This window comes from Ostrinia nubilalis, chromosome 17 (genome assembly GCF_963855985.1).
Source record: "Ostrinia nubilalis chromosome 17, ilOstNubi1.1, whole genome shotgun sequence".
NCBI lineage: Eukaryota > Metazoa > Arthropoda > Insecta > Lepidoptera > Crambidae > Ostrinia > Ostrinia nubilalis.
In genome coordinates this window covers 13069519-13088983 of record NC_087104.1, presented here as the reverse complement: position 1 = coordinate 13088983, position 19465 = coordinate 13069519, and the positions used below count along the sequence as shown (strand labels likewise).

Genomic DNA, 19465 nt, shown 5'->3' with positions numbered 1-19465 from the left:
GCCTAGTTTAGAAATATACGCAATTTTCGCCTCTTTGAAACGATTTCGTTAAGATTGAACTAGTTTTTCTAAGATATTCATATCTTGGCTGCCAGATCTTTTTTAATCAAGCTTCAAATACTATCCCATGACACACACATCACTACAGGTTTCCGAGTTACATTTATTAAAATTTATTTGTTTTTGAAGTACTTACCTTTTTATTCTAAGTTGAATATTAATAAATACATACGAGTACATAATTATAAATGATTTTCTTGCAAGTCATGAAGTCGAGTGAGCTTTACTTGTGTGTGTACGTGAACATTCACAACGATTAGTGTAATTTCTATCAAAACTTTTAGCCACCACACATGTAAAACTCACTCGCCTTCGTGAATTGCAACAACTATACACGAAAACATTATTATAATATGTTCTGTGTAAGTTCCTTATCCGAAATACAATATCGAGTACACATTATTATACGAGCTTTAAATATGCTCACTAACATTTATCTTATTTAATGGTAACATACAACTATCAGTTAAATAGAGATCACATAATATCGTGTGATGAGAATATAGATGAATAAATTACCTACATGCTAACATGAAACGTCATACAGGGTGTTTACAAACTGGTAAATATTTAAGGGTAAAAATATTTTGGTGCAGTCAATCGTGAAATGAGTGACGTTGCTGGCTTTTTTGGGTCTTTACTAGCTTTTTTAGTACGATTCAAAGACCTGCGATTACTAGTCTTATGCCCGTTTTCACCATCAATCCCTAATTTTTAAGTGACTCTTATGAAAATTCCTGTTATGTGTTACCATAGGGGTCACATAAAAATTAGGAATTAATGGTGAAAACGGGCTTTAATCTGAGTACAGTTTTAACTTTTAAAAGTGAGGTACTAACTTTATTTATAGTGAGGGTTATGTGGTTAGTAAATAATCTAACTGCATTCGTTTTGTACATTGTTTTCCGGTTAATATTTGGCATATAAGTTAACTTTAAGGAATATGTAATAGCCAAAATAAAGTGGCTTTATTTTTGGTTTTATACAATTGAACTAAATCGACGTAAACAGTATGATATATCATGAAAATAAGAATAATGGCCGTTTCTAGTTATTATTATTAAGTTAAATATAATGAATAACTGATAATTTGTGACAAAAGTCGTCACTTAATTTTTGAAGCATTCAAATAATGACGGAATTCTAATGTTTCAAAAATATGTCTTTACTAAGATTTTCTATAGGACCTCTCTTCTATCCCTGCCATAGTAAGCTCTACGATCATAGGGATAATTTTTGCCACAGTATCAGAGCTATGTATATCTACTGTGGTGTATTGTTTTAACTAAATAAATATAATCTTCTGGACGAAATAAACTAGCCCTTAGGGCGTGTAGTTTGGACCGCAGAGGACAGTTTAGAAGTAAATTATATAAATAAATGAGGGAGTTTAGTCTTTAAGGTTCATGCACACCACTTTTTTCAGGCGCGCCGTCAATGCGCTTTTAGGATATCGCTACTAAATTTGATTGCTTTGCTATGTAATTACAATGATTGTGATAATGTCGCGTACAAAGCGCGTTCTTATTGCATGAAACACGCTGAAAAAAGGCGGTGTGCAGGAGTCCTTAGTCCCCGCAGAGTAATAGTCTATAGTATGGTCTTTTAATTTGTATGACGACTAAGGCCGAGTTGCACCACCTAACTTTAACGGTAACTATGACGAAAACCGGTGCTTTTTGTATGGAGTTTGACAGATTTTTGACGTTTGTCAAAGTTAAAGTAAGATGGTGCAACCCAGCCTAAGTCTTATCTTTTCATACTTGTTCACACCAACAAAGCCTGTCGTCTGCGGGGACTCTTAAGATAGCACACTTGTCAACCCGGAAAGGGAACACCGTATCGCTTTTCGCCGCGAGGTGAGGCGTTTACGTTACGGTGCGGATAAGTGCGTTGCAGTATGGAGTTTCATACAAATAATACTGGTGCATAATATTTTCTTAAAAGGTTTTAAACCTTTGTTTGTCACCTGTCATCCGCTTTGCAATGGAGGGAAGTCGCACCTTAACTTCGAACTCCTATGTTCTTCTGATTAATTTCGTTGCGGGTCCAATGACAGTTTAACTTTCCCCTGGGACAACTTGACCTTCATTGGTTGGGTTTTTATGGCGGTCAAGCTGTAGATCCTGGCTGCACAGGAGTTGCAGTGGTGGGAACGAGAGGTGGTAATAGTCCCGTTTTTAAATAATACTGACCGCCTCGAGTTGATACGGTTACGATCCGTTTCCGGGTTGATAAGTGTGCTTCGTCTTTTAGATTATAGGATTTGCTTTACGGTTTTAAGTGCTATCCTGTGCCGGTTCTATTGGTTTGATATACCTGCACTGCTTCTTAATGGTGGTTTAGACTGGTCTGGCGGGGCCCTCGGGCTCCGGTGGCGGCTTGGCGAAAGACAGGAACACCTCCTCCAGGGTTGTCTCGGTGACGGAGTAGTCTTCCACCAGGGTCGGGAACGACGCCTTGAGTTGCTCCAGCTCTTGGAACAGACTGCTGTACTGCATCGTTTCGTTGATGTGGTAGTGAAGCATCGTCTGGTGGAATTAACGAAAATACGGTAACAGAATATGCGAGTATTCATGAGATGAGAGATTTACTCAATCATGTACACACGGCCACAGTGTTAACTATCCATTTCCGTTTTTGCTCTCGCTCTCATCAAATGGTGATTCTTTGCGGTAGAACGAGACGACATGACCGGCAGTGGGCAGTTAACACTGTTGCCGATAGTACACTTGTACACCACTCGGAAGATAGAGTGATCAGTCTATTTATTTAATACCAGCTGTCCTGACAGTCGTTGTACTGTCTTAAGAAAAAATAATATGAACCGTTTACTCAATTTCTTAATTTTTTTCTTACTTAAGAACCTTCTACTGACAATAACAAACATAACAAAAAAAAGAAATAGTGAAATCGTTGGTCCGTTCAAGCGTGATGCGGTGATTAAGGGAAAAAGAGATCAATTTTATATATTATACATATTAGAAGGTAAAAGTATAGTGCGAAGCTATGTAGGTAACGATTTATTCGCCAGAGCTTTTAGCTTTCATTCTTCTGTTGAAACAGTTCTGAGAGCGGTCTGAGGGTTCTTAGACATATTAAAACTCAGTAAACAATATTATCATAATGACAACACATTGTTGATAACGGCAAAGGTATTTCACTTCATCAATTTTGCCAGAAAATATTAATGTATCAATAGTGCCGAAAGATAACCATTTTGATTGCCATTCAATGATAATAATGATAACACACTTGCAAAGTAATTTATTGTGTTATTTTTACATTGTGTTTTGTCAATACTTTTCAGAAGATAAATTATTACAAATCATCTTTAAAAAACAAATAAAATTCAAAAGAACCTACCTTGTGTTCATCTTTGAGGGTGCAGTTGAATTTCTGCTGCAGCATTCCTTTCAGCTGGTTCACCAGGGTCTTGGAGGAGTCCACCTCTGGAATACATTAATGAAATTAACATTATTCTTGAATTTAGAGATTCATTTTTCTTGTTTTTACTTCCAAAATTTTCAGGATTTATTTAGAAGGGTGTGTGTCGCATTGGGGCGGCGATATAGCGAGGGCTTTTTTTAAAATAAAAAGTGTATTATAGTTTGTATCGGAAAAATACTAATTCCTCCACTCAGCTTAAGTAGGGGTAAGCAAATAATCTTGCGGATGACGAGGATCAAACTACTAACTGTCGAATCCGCACGGTTTCAACGTTAGGTTAATTTCGCCTCTAGTTGCTGTAGTGTATGACGCGCAGCGCTTTGTTTCGATTTTTTATACTGAAGGTGATTTCTTCTGGAAGTGAGAAAGAAAGTATAAGAGGTGTATTTACCGTCCGCCAACAAGCGGCAGGTCAGAGGCGATTAATTACTGTGGAACGAGAAGGGAAGCAGTGTCTGTGTGTGAAATCCAAATCCTTGTATCCACTTGAGCATGCTCAGGCGAATGAGTGGCTTTGTAAAAAACTGCGCTCGCCAACTCGCTTGCCAAGCGTGGCGAGTATTGGCAATCCCTCCCTAAGTCTGCGGGCACGAAGCTGGTGGAGGAGGAGTATTGCGACCGTTTCGTGCGCGTCACCATATACTGTCATGTTATTGTATGCATCGCTGCGGCTCTGCCGTCGTGTCGCTCCGTCATCGCTCGGCTGTCGTCAGTTTCGTGTCCATAGACTTATAGCGGGGTGGCGTATGTTCGGCATTGGACGTCCTGTGGCTGAAATGATAATGATGATGACTTACCGTCTCCTGTCGGGTGCTGGTCGTGGTCGGCGTGGTCGGCGCGCACCTTGATGGCACGCTTCACCCGCCAACATTACGCAGACGCGGTACACGGAGGCTGCATGCTATAGGGAGGCGTCTAAAGTCTGACCGCCGAGCAGATAGAATTTCGTCCAATGATCCCAAGCTACTCATCCTTATCGCTCGCACATTCACTGCGGCCGTTCGTCGCAGAGTCGCGACAGTAATATAATTACGCGCGTGCGATAGTGTAGCTTGGGGTCATTGGACAAAATTCTATGTGCTCGGCGACCGGACTTTACCTAGTGTAAAGTCCGGTCGTGTGCTCACCGTCTCCCGCCGGGTGCTGCCCGTGAGTTCTTAGCCTTAGTGCATGGAGGCTGCATGCTGTAGGGAGGCGTCTACACTAGTGTGTGCTCACCGTCTCCCGCCGGGTGCTGGTCGTGTTCGGGGTGGCAGTCGGCGCACACCTTCATCCGCCGAAATTATGTAGACGCGGTGTACGGAGGCTGCATGCTGTAGGGAGGCGTGTAAAGTCTGGTCGCCGAGCAGATAGAATTTCGTCCAATGACCCCACGTTACCCATGTTTATCGCTCGCGCGTAATTATATTACTGTCGCGACTGTGCGACGGGCGGCCGCAGTGAATGCTCGGCGACCGGACTTTACACTAGTGTCGTGTGCTCACCGTCTCCCGCCGGGTGCTGGTCGCGGTCGGCGTGGTCGGCGCGCACCTTGATGAGCACGGCGTGTCCACGCCTCATCCGCAGACATTATGCAGATGGGTGCACGAAGGCTGCATGCTGTAGGGAGAAGTCTACACTAGTGTGTACTCACCGTCTCCCGCCGGGTGCTGCCCGTGAGTTCTTAGCCTTAGTGCATGGAGGCTGCATGCTGTAGGGAGGCGTCTACACTAGTGTGTGCTCACCGTCTCCCGCCGGGTGCTGGTCGTGTTCGGGGTGGCAGTCGGCGCACACCTTCATCCGCCGAAATTATGTAGACGCGGTGTACGGAAGCTGCATGCTGTAGGGAGGTGTCTAAAGCCCGGTCGCCGAGCAGATAGAATTTCGTCTAATGATCTTGGGATCATTAGACGAACGCGCGAGCGATAAGGATGGGTAGCTTGGGCTACCCATCCTTATCGCTCGCGCGTAATTATATTACTGTCGCGACTGTGCGACGGGCGGCCGCAGTGAATGGCCGGACGAAATTCTATGTGCTCGGCGACCGGACTTTACCTAGTGTAAAGTCCGGTCGTGTGCTTACCGTCTCCCGCCGGGTGCTGGTCGCGGTCGGCGTGGTCGGCGCGCACCTTGATGAGCACGGCGTGGCCGGCGGCGTGGCGCGCGCGCAGACCAGCCGGCGAGCCGAGCGCGCACGCCTCGCCCGCAGACATTATGCATATACGCGTGCATAGAGCTTCCATCTCGTCCATGCTGTAAGTCAAGTCAAAGCTTTTATATGAAGATTTTCGATATCTTATACAGGGTGTTCGGTAAATGTATATATGTGTTGGAATTGTCTTCGTAAACGCAATAAAATTGACAAGCTCTGTAAATGTTAGCTGTCAAACTTGTCACTTTCTCTTTCATATCTCCAATTGTCCGAAATGTACTGTGCTCTTTGTTTTTTCAATAAATCCACGCAAATCCACAAAAGTTTCTTTTTTTATGTCCATAATCCATCAGGTTATGGGCCCAGGCACGGTCCTGGTTATTATTTTTGATATATTTCATCAAATAGTTCGAGATTTCGACATAATCATAAAACTTAACCTCTCATCGACGTTCCACCACATTGCGCAGTATGGCTACAGGTATCAGTACACCTTCTCTAATCATGGACAAACTAAAGGGCATCGAGAATTACAACTCATGGAAATTTATGATGAAAATGGTGCTGATCCATGAGGACCTATGGGATTTTGTGGAGAAGGAGCCGACGGATGCGGAACACGCCAAAAAGGTACAAAAGGCGCTCGCCCGCATTGCTCTATCTGTACAACCTGCGGCATTTGCACATGTAAGGTCTGCAAAAACTGCACACGAGGCATGGAATAATCTTCAAAAGGCTTATGAAGACAGAGGTTTGTGCCGGAGACTGACACTACTGCGAGCATTGTTCAGTACAAAATTGGAAAACCAAAATATGGAGAGCTACATCAACAAGATCGTTGAAATATCACAACAACTCAGCGATATTGGGTCACCACTCGATGATGATTTCATCGCAGTCATCATGCTAAGCGGACTGACTGAGGACTACGATCCCCTGATCATGGCAATTGAAAATTCTAATATCAAATTGTCCAGCGAGGTAGTACAAGGCAAGTTGTTACAAGAGAACCTACGCCGTGATGACAAGAGTGATGGCGGATCGGCCCTGGCAGCTGTGCGGAAACAGCCCAAATGTTTCCGATGTAAGAAGACCGGTCACTTCATAAAGGACTGTCCAAAGAAGTTGGATAAGAAGACAAATACCAACACCAAGACAAACGTGGATGTGTCCAAGGCCCTGCTTACAGCCTTGTCAGCGAATATTGAAGCAGATTCCTGGTATATAGATAGTGGCGCTTCGAGTCATATGTGTTGTGATAGGTCTGTGATGTGTGATTTTGTGAAAAATAAAAGTCTTGAAGTGAAAGTGGCTAACGGGGATAAGTTATACACCGAAGGAATAGGAACTGTAAGAATAAAATTAGCAAATGGTACAATAAAAACTGTTAGCAATGTTTACTATGTACCTAAGTTAAGCGCAAATTTGTTATCTGTGAGTTCTATGGTTAAAAAGGGTTTCAAGGTTGTATTCAGCTTCAGTGGGTGTAATGTTTATGATAATGGGGTAGAAGTGGTCAGTGCTACTCTTGAAAAAGGCATGTATAAACTGAACATTGCCGAAACACTATCGGCCACTTCTAGTACTGTTACAGTTACTCCTCAGCAAGCTACGGGGAATCTGGTGGTGAATGCAGCAGTTGAATGTGGCAATACGGAGACCGAGACAGAGCCAAGTTCAGCTGAATTATCAGAAAAGGTATGGCATCGACGGCTTGGCCACCTCAACCGAAGAAGCATGAAACTCCTCAATCAAGGTATGGTTTCTGGTATTTCTTATAACGATTCCAATTTCGAACCTTGCATTGCATGTATACAAGGAAAGCAAAATAGATTACCATTTCCAAAAAAATCATACACCAGAGCGAATGAACCATTAGAGCTTGTTCATACAGATCTATGCGGCCCGATGCCCTGTTCTTCTCTTAGTGGCTCAAAATATTTTTTACTTTTTATTGATGACTTCTCTAGAAAAACATTTGTCTATTTCTTGAAGAGTAAAAATGAAGTGTTTGAGAAATTTAAATCTTTTAAGGCCTTGGTTGAGAACCAGACAGGTAAAAAAATTAAAGTTCTCAGGAGTGATAACGGTGGCGAATACATTAATTCAAATTTCCAGATGTTTCTAAAGGACAACGGCATTCGACACCAAACAACAGTACCTCACTCGCCGCAGCAGAACGGAGTGGCGGAAAGAGCCAACCGAACTGTCATGGAAGCAGCAAGGTGTATGCTACACGATGCAGGCCTGGCTCAGGAGTTCTGGGCAGAAGCTGTTAATACTGCTGTTTATATACGAAATCATAGTCCCACAAAGGCTGTTATGGGATGTACTCCGGAAGAAAAATGGACGAATAGAAAGGTATCTATCAAATATTTCCGCATATTTGGTTGTGTCGCATATGCATTGAATCCAAATCGAAAAAAATTAGATTCAAAATGCAAAAGTTATATATTTGTTGGTTATTGCGATGACACTAAAGGGTACAGATTGATTGACCCTGAATTTCCAACAAATTGCATTAAAGCTAGAAATGTAACTTTCTTAGAAAATAAATTACTGAGTAAAGTGTCAAATGATGATAAATTAAACACAGTAGAACAATTTTCACAAGTTCAAAATTGTACTTATGATGAGAGTAGACATGTTCAAACTAATCCGTCTGAACCTCCTGTACAATCAGAGTCATCTGTTGTGAACACTGACTTATCTGATGACACTATTATGGAAATCAATCAGAGAGACAGCATAATCACAATAAATGATTCTGAGAGCTCAAGAGAGAGCTCACCGGAGGCCAGCGACCCTGCCGATGAAACTTACGTTCCAGATACATCTGAAGAAGACTATGATGATACAATGGAGTCACCATCGTCGTATATGGTGAGCACATGTCTTGAAGAAGATACACCACAGACAGTGCAAGAAGCACTTGAAGGGAAACATGCAAAACATTGGAAAGAAGCAATGACTAGTGAGTACAAATCATTTATTGATAATAATTGTTGGACCTTAACCGATAGATCAGAATCACAAAAACCAGTTAAATGCAAATGGGTTTTTAAAATTAAAAGGAATTTGAATGGTGAACTGTTAAAATATAGAGCTCGTTTAGTTGCCAAAGGATGCACCCAAAAATATGGGATCGATTATGAGGAGACTTTTTCCCCAGTCGTAAGATATTCCACAATACGAACATTGTTGGCTTTGGCAGCTGAATACAATATGGAGATTGAGCATCTCGATGTAAAAACAGCATTCCTAAATGGTGATTTATCAGAAACTGTCTTCATGGAACAGCCCGAAGGCTTCCAGATAAAAGGTCAAGAACATAAGGTCTACAAATTAAACAAAGCCATCTATGGTTTGAAGCAGGCTTCGAAAGCTTGGTACGAAAAAATTGATCATGTTTTGTGTAACAAATTAAATTTTGTTAGGTCATCATCGGAACCTTGTGTTTACATAAAGTCTAATAACAATTCAATGATAATAATTGCTCTTTATGTGGACGATATAATTTTGTTTTCACGGTGTAATTTGCAGGAAAAATTGAGTATAAAGCAGAGATTAATGACAGAATTTCAAATTACAGATCTAGGGCCAGCTCATCAAATTCTTGGCATGAAACTATGTAAGGAGAAAGGTAAAATTACTCTTGATCAAAGCAGTTATATTCAAAGGGTCTTGCAGAAATACAAGATGGATGATTGTAAGCCATCACCCACACCCATGGAAACGGGACTAAAACTACCAAAGGATAATAAGAAAGACGATAATCTAGATTACAGAGGGCTAGTAGGTTGTCTTATGTACATTGCTGTCTGTAGCAGACCAGACATCGCTCATGCAGTCAGCTATTTAAGCCAGTTCAATGAATCTTTTTCAGAAATCCACTGGAAGGCAGCAAAGAGAGTTCTTCGTTACTTGAAAGGTACGATAAACTATAGTCTATTTTTCCAAAAGAGTGGCTTGGACGTCACGGCTTTCGCAGATGCTGACTGGGCGAACGATGACAGAGACCGCAAGTCATACACTGGGTATGTATTCACCATTGGAAAATCCGTGATTTCCTGGGAAAGTCGTAAACAGAAAACGGTAGCATTATCTAGCACTGAGGCTGAATACATTTCCATAACAGATGCCTGTAAAGAAGGTTTGTTTATTCGCAAATTTTTAAAGGATATTTTGAATAAGATTATTATCATAACTATTCATAATGATAATCAGTCAGCGTTAAAGTTGTGTAAAAACTCACTTTATCATTCAAGAACTAAACATATTGATGTTAGACATCACTTTATCAGACAATGTGTAAATGATAAAATCGTTATGTTAAAATATTTGTGTACAAATGATATGCTTGCTGACATTCTAACCAAACCTTTGTGTAAAGTAAAGCATAATAACTTTGTAACAAAGTTGTTGCTAATAAAATAATACTTACCGTATAATTTGCTTGTGTTTATGATTTTTTTTTTTGTTGAAACTTCTCTACATAATGATATTAAATCATGCATAAAAATGGTTTCTGTAAATGTAACATGCGTCATGATATTTCATTGGAAAAGTAAACAACATTAATTGTATAGTTATGAATGTATTTCTTTGTAATTATTTCAGGACTGGAATAAAGTAACATAGTAAATTTTTTTGGAAACTGTATAATTGTTGATAAATCTATTTATTTGTAACTTAATAAATAGAGTTATTTTTTTGTTTCATAACTTAAAGAGTATGTACTGTACATACATTATACATACATTGTATGTTAATATTTGTATTTTATTGGTTTAAGGGCCAGTGTTGGAATTGTCTTCGTAAACGCAATAAAATTGACAAGCTCTGTAAATGTTAGCTGTCAAACTTGTCACTTTCTCTTTCATATCTCCAATTGTCCGAAATGTACTGTGCTCTTTGTTTTTTCAATAAATCCACGCAAATCCACAAAAGTTTCTTTTTTTATGTCCATAATCCATCAATATGAGCCGACACTAGCCCATGTTAACATGGGCATATAAATGGTATGGTGAAGTCAGAAATTTGATGTCATCATTTTATTTTTTTAAATTTCCATACAAAATAAATTTTATAAAATCCGATTTGTATGAAAATTAAAATAATTAAAATGAAGATATACATTTTCTGACTTCACCATACCATTTATATGGCCATGTTAACATGGGCTAGTGTCAGCTCATATACCCATTTACCTAACACCCTCTATAGTTTAGAAATAATCGAGTGAGATCACCTATCGTCTCCACCTTGTATAACGCGAAATGTTGTATGAGTCACGGCATTCTCACACAAATGTTGTACGCCTCGTACAGTGGAATTATAACCAAGCCACACGAGATCCTATTTACACCTCTCATTCCTCCGAGATTGTGATCAGTCTATTTATTGAATATAAAGTATAGTGCGAAGCTAAGTATCGATTTATTCGCCCGAGTTTTTTACTCTTATTCTTAGGCGGAAACCTACCAGTTCTGAAGGTTCTCAGACATATTAATTTCAGTAAACAATATCATTGAGGCTGACAATAGTGTCTGAGTTTCTTGCGCTGCTTCTTCTCAGCACTGGCCCATTTATTATCCCGAAGCAGTGGTAGGGTTAATATTGGGACGTGTAAAAGCGCTTTTTAAAAGCCTATTTGCAAAAATAAATGAATTTTATTTTAATTTCATCATCATGACAAAATCAATCGACACAAAATATATCATAGTCGATAACGACAAAGTATTTTAATTTTGCCAGCGCGCACGCCTCGCCCGCAGACATTATGCAGATGCGCGTGCATAGCGCTTCCATCTCGTCCATGCTGTAAGTCAAAGTCAAAGCTTTTATTTAGTACTCAGGCTCTTTCCAGTGCTCAACTGCTCATGGAGGGCAGAAGTATAGCAGATCGGGCACAAATTCTCTGAGAGGAGGAGAGCCTCAGAGGAGGCCTGTAGCGGCCTAGATAGGCTGTTTGCTTTCTGGGGGGATCTAGAATAGTTGGAGAAAAAAAAAAACACAAATCGCGAAGAGGCTAAGTGCGATATTCGATGATGTTGCATGTTGTATCTAGTAACGTGAAAAACTCAATGTAGGCTAGTAATCACGGTGGATAGCGATTGTCGTCACTTATCTATGCGACGTGATAATGCTGGACCTTTGGTTCTTCAACCCACGTCGTAGAGCAACCCAGACTCGGAGCCGAGCCGATACATCCACGCTAGAAGTAGGCTCATCTAGCAATGTAAGGGGAGCAGTGTATGTCGAGTTCTTCTCAAAGTCAAAGTCAAAGTCAAAGTCAAAATTTCTTTATTTGTTTAGACTAATAAATAGTTCTTACAAATCGTCATTTTGCTCTTAAGGAGCCTCTACATGTCTCATAATCTTTTTACCCTACCAGCGCTTCGAGACCAACATTTGGCAAGTGCTGAGAAGAAGCGCCGCAACAAACTCAGTCACCACTGTCTGCCGGTTAATATAAATAAATAGAAATAGCAGGTACATTCGATTCAGGAGCAGTTCACTGAATTTACCATGCATTCTTGTATAGTGTATCTTATAAGAATGGGTATACAAAATTGCGTGGCATATTAAACAAGGTAGTGACGTGCTAATATCTAGACTTACAGATTACACACTCAAATACTAGTAGAAATGACTCGCATACATAAGTTGGAATAACTTGGATTGACCAGTCCCCGAAAGCAGCGCCTGTTCACAGACATGACGAGTGAACCAGCCATCGCTTCACTCGACCATATTAGAGGGAATGTAACGACCCGCCTCACTACGCCACCACCCCAGAGACATTTTAGTGAGAATGACAATACCAAGTTATCTCTAAGAGAAAAAAAAAACCAATAATAAAGCTAAGTAACAGTCCAGATTGAGAAGCATGACACTATAACATTTTAGAAAATTAGATTAGTTTATACATTACTTTTCATAGCACGATTTTAATTCTTTTTAGTGCGAGCATGAGAGGACCATAATCCTACTCCCAGGATGACTTATCATTAAGAAAATCTCGAGTTGTATAATAGGCTTTTTTAAGCATGTGATCTTTAACTATACCTTTAAATTTATTGTACGGTAGCTCTTTATATTTATCAGGGACTTTGTTATAAAAATGGATACCTTGTCCCATAAAGGTGGCAAACACTTTATTAAGTCTAAAAGCGGGTATAGCCAATTTATTTTTATTTCTAGTATTGATTTGGTGAATATCACTTTTCTTTTTGAATTCATTAATATTTTGTTGAATAAATAGAATACAGTTTAAGATGTATTGTGAAGCGGCCGTGAGAATGCCAATTTCTTTAAACAATTCTCTAAGGGACGCTCTTGCTTTCATTTTATACAAGTATCTTATGGCACGTTTTTGCAGAATAAATATTGTTTCAAAATCTGCAGCTTTGCCCCATAGCATGATTCCATATGACATTAGGCTATGAAAGTAGCTAAAGTAGACTAAGCGAGCTGTTGAAACATCGGTTAATGACCGTATCCTTTTTATTGCAAAAGCCGCTGAGCTGAGCTTTCCCGCCAGAGTTTCTATATGGGAGCCCCACTGGAGTTTTGAATCCAGGGTAATTCCCAGAAATACAGTAGATTCTACCAGATCGATTGCATTATTATTAAGTTCTATTTGGGTACTAACTGTTTTTACGTTAGGCAAAGAGAATTTTATACATTTTGTTTTCTTTGCATTCAGTTGTAGATTATTTGTAGTGAACCAACTTAAAACTTCTGTAAGATAGCTAGCTGTCTCACTCACCTATGTGACGTAATAATGATGGATCTCTGGTTCTTCAACCCACGACGCAAGGCGGCCCAGACTCGCCGACGAGCCGACACGTCTACGCCAGAAGTAGGTTCATCTAGCAACGAGAGTCAAGCGCCGTATAAAACTAGTTTCAACTCTCAAGGGACTAGCTATGATAGCTTGCTGTTTCCACTTACCTATGTGACGTAATAATGATGGATCTCTGGTTCTTTAAGCCAAGACGCAAGCCGGCCCAGACTCGGAGCCGAGCCGATACATCCACACCAGAAGTAGGTTCATCCAGCAACGTTTCAAGGGACTATAGTCTGGTCTGTGAGCACGTAGAATTTTGTCCAATGACCCCAGCTACCCATCCTTATCGCTCGCGCGTAATTATATTGCTGTCGCGACTGTGCGACTATGGATGGGTTGGGGTCATTGGACAAAATTCTACGTGCTCAGAGACCGGGCTTTAGCTGTGTCACTCACCTGTGTGACGTAATAATGATGAACCTCTGGTTCTTCAAGCCACGACGCAAGGCAGCCCAGACTCGCCGACGGGCTGATACGTCCACGCCAGAAGTAGGTTCATCCAGCAAGGTTTCAAGGGACTAGCTGTGTCACTCACCTATGTGACGTAATAATAATGGACTTCTGGTTCTTCAACCCACGTCGTAGAGCAGCCCAGACTCGGCGGCACATCCACACGAGTTGTAGGTTCATCAAACAACGTAAGAGGCACGCCGTGTAAGAGCGCTTTCACATTAGGGCGTTATTAGCGCGACTCGCGACAGCAGCGTTTTTATAATGTGAAGGCATGCACCCGTTGTCACATAGTATGAAATTTTCGGTAGCGCGTCTGTCGCGCTGCTAAATCGCCTAAATGTGAAAGCGCTCTAAGAGTATTTGTAAGCGACTAGCTGTCTCACTCACCTATGCGACGTAATAATAATGGGTCTCTGGTTCTTCAATCCACGACGCAAGGCAGCTCAGACTCGCCGACGGGCTGATACATCCACGCCAGAAGTAGGCTCATCTAGCAACGTGGAACAGTGTAGGAAGAATTATCCTGGAACATGGTAAGCTGTCTCACTCACCTATGTGACGTGATAATGATAGATCTCTGGTTCTTCAAGCCACGACGCAAGGCAGCCCAGACTCGCCGACGGGCCGACACATCCACGCCAGAAGTAGGCTCATCTAGCAATGTAAGGGGCACAGTGTAGACTTGAGTGGTTCTGGAAGATAGCTAGCTGTCTCACTCACCTATGCGAAGTGATGATAATAGATCGCTGGTTCTTCAACCCGCGTCGTAAGGCAGCCCAGACTCGGCGGCGAGCCGATACATCCACGCCAGAAGTAGGCTCATCTAGCAATGTAAGTGGGGCTCCGTTGCACAGTGCCGCCGCGGCCGCCAGCCGACGCACGCAGCCGCCGCTGTAGCCTATCACTTTGCGGTCGATGTACTTTTGCAGGCCTGTAGGCGAATGGTAGATTGAGTGAGACATCATTTTAGATTGTCACGGAAGAGAAAATACGTTTCAGCCACGTGCGAGTGCAGTCGGGAATAATGCGATCCTATTCAGCGGGTTTTATTATCTACTTATTCAGTCGAACCACAACGGTCGTCTGCTAAAAACATCGCGAGTTGGGGACTCAAGTACGACGTTCGATCACAGGCTCACAGCTCTAATTCCTTAGTTTTTTCTCGTGATCTTCTTTCTCAGATCGTGCTCTTTGGAGCTTAATACAAGAGCTCTACTACTTCTAGAAGTGGAATGATTTTGACTGAAAGAACAATAATCATGATGAGATGATGGAAAACTTTAATGATGGTAAGGTTTCAATTACTTCGAGAAAAAAATACGAGACCATTCCTACTTCTCATTCCCATTGCCGCAACTCCTGTGTAGTCAGGATCTACAGCTTGACCGCCAACAAAAACCCAACCAGTGATTGTCAATTTGTCCCAGGAGAAAGTCAAAATGTCATTGGACCAGCACCGAAATTAATCAGAAGAACATAGGATGAGTTTGAAGTTAAGGTCACGTACGGTCAACTTTTGTTTTGTATCCAGTGGGCTGAGTGTGAGTTTATATCAAACGCGGTCACTAGTGAGCGCGTTTAAAAAATGTATGAAAGTTGTAGTTTTTGAACGTTTCCCGCTAGGGGCGGTGTACAATCCGTCATACATTTAATGTCATTTTTTGACGGGCTCACTAGTGAGCACGCTCAGTTATCAGATTTGCACTGGAGGGAAATCGAACTACTTCTAGAAGTGGTATTATCTCAGTGTCCTATGATGATGCAAAGTGATGGTAGACTCACCAACAACGTTGATCCATGCCAGCGCTTCGGCGGCGGCGTCGCCGGCGCACAGGCCGCGTAGCGCCAACAACAGGTTCAGGTTCTGGCGGCCGGTAAGGAACTCGTCTAGGCCCGAGAATTGCGGGCAGTAGCCGAGGCCACGAAGGTACTGTGGACAATATATTGGCTTAGAGCAGGGTTTCCCAAACTATGGGTCGCGAGCGAACATTGAGTGGGCCCTGCCTGTAGAACGAAACGACACACCACACCCTACCGATCCAACCGCTGGGCAGCGGGCGAAATTTTCTATAGGTGGGTCCCGAGTTTGGGAACTTGTATTAGATGATGATAACTTTGGGAACCACTGGCTTAGAGGTTTTCAGGAGGCACATACAATACATCTTGTTGTAAAATATGAGCTATTACAAGTGCATAGGATGCCAGAGTTTGATAGTCCACAGAGATACAGCCAAAGGTAAACTGGTCGAGAATGCTTTAGTGCATTAAGTTCGCCTTATGTACAAATTTATTTTGGCATAAAAGTTTAAATAAAATAATAAATAATAATACAGTCAACAGCAGATCAGACTATTCATTATTGTTGCAAAATATGTAGCAGCTTTTACAACTATAAGGTACATTTCTACAATAACCTTTTTGTTAGTGTACCTGAGCTCAGTACCCGTGTATAGTATAGCGTACCTGTGCTGATTAGCCGTGTGGTATAGTGTACCCTTGTGTATAGCGTACCTGCGCCGAGTACCCGTCTATGCGCTGTCAGTTAGCGAGGACGCGTCAGCCAGCACGCAGTCGAAGCACTCTCCTGGAGTGTTATATAGGTACCCGTGCGATGCACCCTCGTGGTGTATCGTACCCGTGCGATGTACCTTTGTGGTATAGTGTACTCGTGCGATGTATCCTTGTGGTATAGTGTACCCTTGTGTATAGCGTACCTGCGCCGAGTACCCGTCTATGCGCTGTCAGTTAGCGAGGACGCGTCAGCCAGCACGCAGTCGAAGCACTCTCCTGGAGTGTTATATAGGTACCCGTGCGATGCACCCTCGTGGTGTATCGTACCCGTGCGATGTACCTTTGTGGTATAGTGTACTCGTGCGATGTATCCTTGTGGTATAGTGTACCCTTGTGTATAGCGTACCTGCGCCGAGTACCCGTCTATGCGCTGTCAGTTAGCGAGGACGCGTCAGCCAGCACGCAGTCGAAGCACTCTCCTGGAGTGTTATATAGGTACCCGTGCGATGCACCCTCGTGGTGTATCGTACCCGTGCGATGTACCTTTGTGGTATAGTGTACTCGTGCGATGTATCCTTGTGGTATAGTGTACCCTTGTGTATAGCGTACCTGCGCCGAGTACCCGTCTATGCGCTGTCAGTTAGCGAGGACGCGTCAGCCAGCACGCAGTCGAAGCACTCTCCTGGAGTGTTATATAGGTACCCGTGCGATGCACCCTCGTGGTGTATCGTACCCGTGCGATGTACCTTTGTGGTATAGTGTACTCGTGCGATGTATCCTTGTGGTATAGTGTACCCTTGTGTATAGCGTACCTGCGCCGAGTACCCGTCTATGCGCTGTCAGTTAGCGAGGACGCGTCAGCCAGCACGCAGTCGAAGCACTCTCCTGGAGTGTTATATAGGTACCCGTGCGATGCACCCTCGTGGTGTATCGTACCCGTGCGATGTACCTTTGTGGTATAGTGTACTCGTGCGATGTATCCTTGTGGTATAGTGTACCCTTGTGTATAGCGTACCTGCGCCGAGTACCCGTCTATGCGCTGTCAGTTAGCGAGGACGCGTCAGCCAGCACGCAGTCGAAGCACTCTCCTGGAGTGTTATATAGGTACCCGTGCGATGCACCCTCGTGGTGTATCGTACCCGTGCGATGTACCTTTGTGGTATAGTGTACTCGTGCGATGTATCCTTGTGGTATAGTGTACCCTTGTGTATAGCGTACCTGCGCCGAGTACCCGTCTATGCGCTGTCAGTTAGCGAGGACGCGTCAGCCAGCACGCAGTCGAAGCACTCTCCTGGAGTGTTATATAGGTACCCGTGCGATGCACCCTCGTGGTGTATCGTACCCGTGCGATGTACCTTTGTGGTATAGTGTACTCGTGCGATGTATCCTTGTGGTATAGTGTACCCTTGTGTATAGCGTACCTGCGCCGAGTACCCGTCTATGCGCTGTCAGTTAGCGAGGACGCGTCAGCCAGCACGCAGTCGAAGCACTCTCCTGGAGTGTTATATAGGTACCCGTGCGATGCACCCTCGTGGTGTATCGTACCCGTGCGATGTACCTTTGTGGTATAGTGTACTCGTGCGATGTATCCTTGTGGTATAGTGTACCCTTGTGTATAGCGTACCTGCGCCGAGTACCCGTCTATGCGCTGTCAGTTAGCGAGGACGCGTCAGCCAGCACGCAGTCGAAGCACTCTCCTGGAGTGTTATATAGGTACCCGTGCGATGCACCCTCGTGGTGTATCGTACCCGTGCGATGTACCTTTGTGGTATAGTGTACTCGTGCGATGTATCCTTGTGGTATAGTGTACCCTTGTGTATAGCGTACCTGCGCCGAGTACCCGTCTATGCGCTGTCAGTTAGCGAGGACGCGTCAGCCAGCACGCAGTCGAAGCACTCTCCTGGAGTGTTATATAGGTACCCGTGCGATGCACCCTCGTGGTGTATCGTACCCGTGCGATGTACCTTTGTGGTATAGTGTACTCGTGCGATGTATCCTTGTGGTATAGTGTACCCTTGTGTATAGCGTACCTGCGCCGAGTACCCGTCTATGCGCTGTCAGTTAGCGAGGACGCGTCAGCCAGCACGCAGTCGAAGCACTCTCCTGGAGTGTTATATAGGTACCCGTGCGATGCACCCTCGTGGTGTATCGTACCCGTGCGATGTACCTTTGTGGTATAGTGTACTCGTGCGATGTATCCTTGTGGTATAGTGTACCCTTGTGTATAGCGTACCTGCGCCGAGTACCCGTCTATGCGCTGTCAGTTAGCGAGGACGCGTCAGCCAGCACGCAGTCGAAGCACTCTCCTGGAGTGTTATATAGGTACCCGTGCGATGCACCCTCGTGGTGTATCGTACCCGTGCGATGTACCTTTGTGGTATAGTGTACTCGTGCGATGTATCCTTGTGGTATAGTGTACCCTTGTGTATAGCGTACCTGCGCCGAGTAGCCGTCCATGCGCTGTCTGTTAGCGAGGACGCGTCAGCACGCAGTAGATGCACTCGCCTGTAGTGTGATATAGGAACCCATGCAATGTACCCGTGTAGTAAAGCGTACCCGTGCGACGTAACCTTGTGGTGAAGCGTACCCGTGCGATATACCCTTGTGTTATAGTGTTACCCGTGCGATGTACCCTTGTGGTATAATAGTGTACCCTTGTGGTAAAGCGTACCCGTGCGATGTACCCTTATGTAAAGCGTACCCGTGCGATGTACCCTTATGTAAAGCGTACCCGTGCGATGTACCCTTATGTAAAGCGTACCCGTGCGATGTACCCTTATGTATAGCGTACCTGCGCCGAGTAGCCGTCCATGCGCTGTCCGTTGGCGAAGATGCGTCCCCTCGTGGGCCACTGCTCGCCCGTCAGTACTTGGAACATGCTTGATTTGCCCGCGCCATTCACGCCCAGTAGACCGAAGCATTCGCCTAAGAATGCACATGAAGTTGTTAATAATTTGATATTGCCCAGGATTTAAAGTAAAAAAGAGGTATTGAAGTTAACCATA

At 43.3% G+C, this 19465-nt stretch overlaps 1 protein-coding gene across 1 annotated transcript in view; it reads right to left on the bottom strand.

The window, feature by feature from the left end:
• Positions 1–796: 796 nt before the first annotated feature.
• LOC135080276 (phospholipid-transporting ATPase ABCA3-like) overlaps positions 797–19465 on the bottom strand; it is a 68963-nt gene continuing 50294 nt past the window's right edge. The window contains exons 25-30 of the mRNA XM_063974963.1: positions 19252–19385; positions 15732–15879; positions 14670–14880; positions 5573–5742; positions 3427–3512; positions 797–2591 (exon numbers count right to left, since the gene is read on the bottom strand). Of these exons, the coding sequence (XP_063831033.1) occupies positions 2403–2591; positions 3427–3512; positions 5573–5742; positions 14670–14880; positions 15732–15879; positions 19252–19385 (938 nt within the window). The 3' untranslated portion in view covers positions 797–2402. The remainder of the gene's footprint in view (positions 2592–3426; positions 3513–5572; positions 5743–14669; positions 14881–15731; positions 15880–19251; positions 19386–19465) is intronic.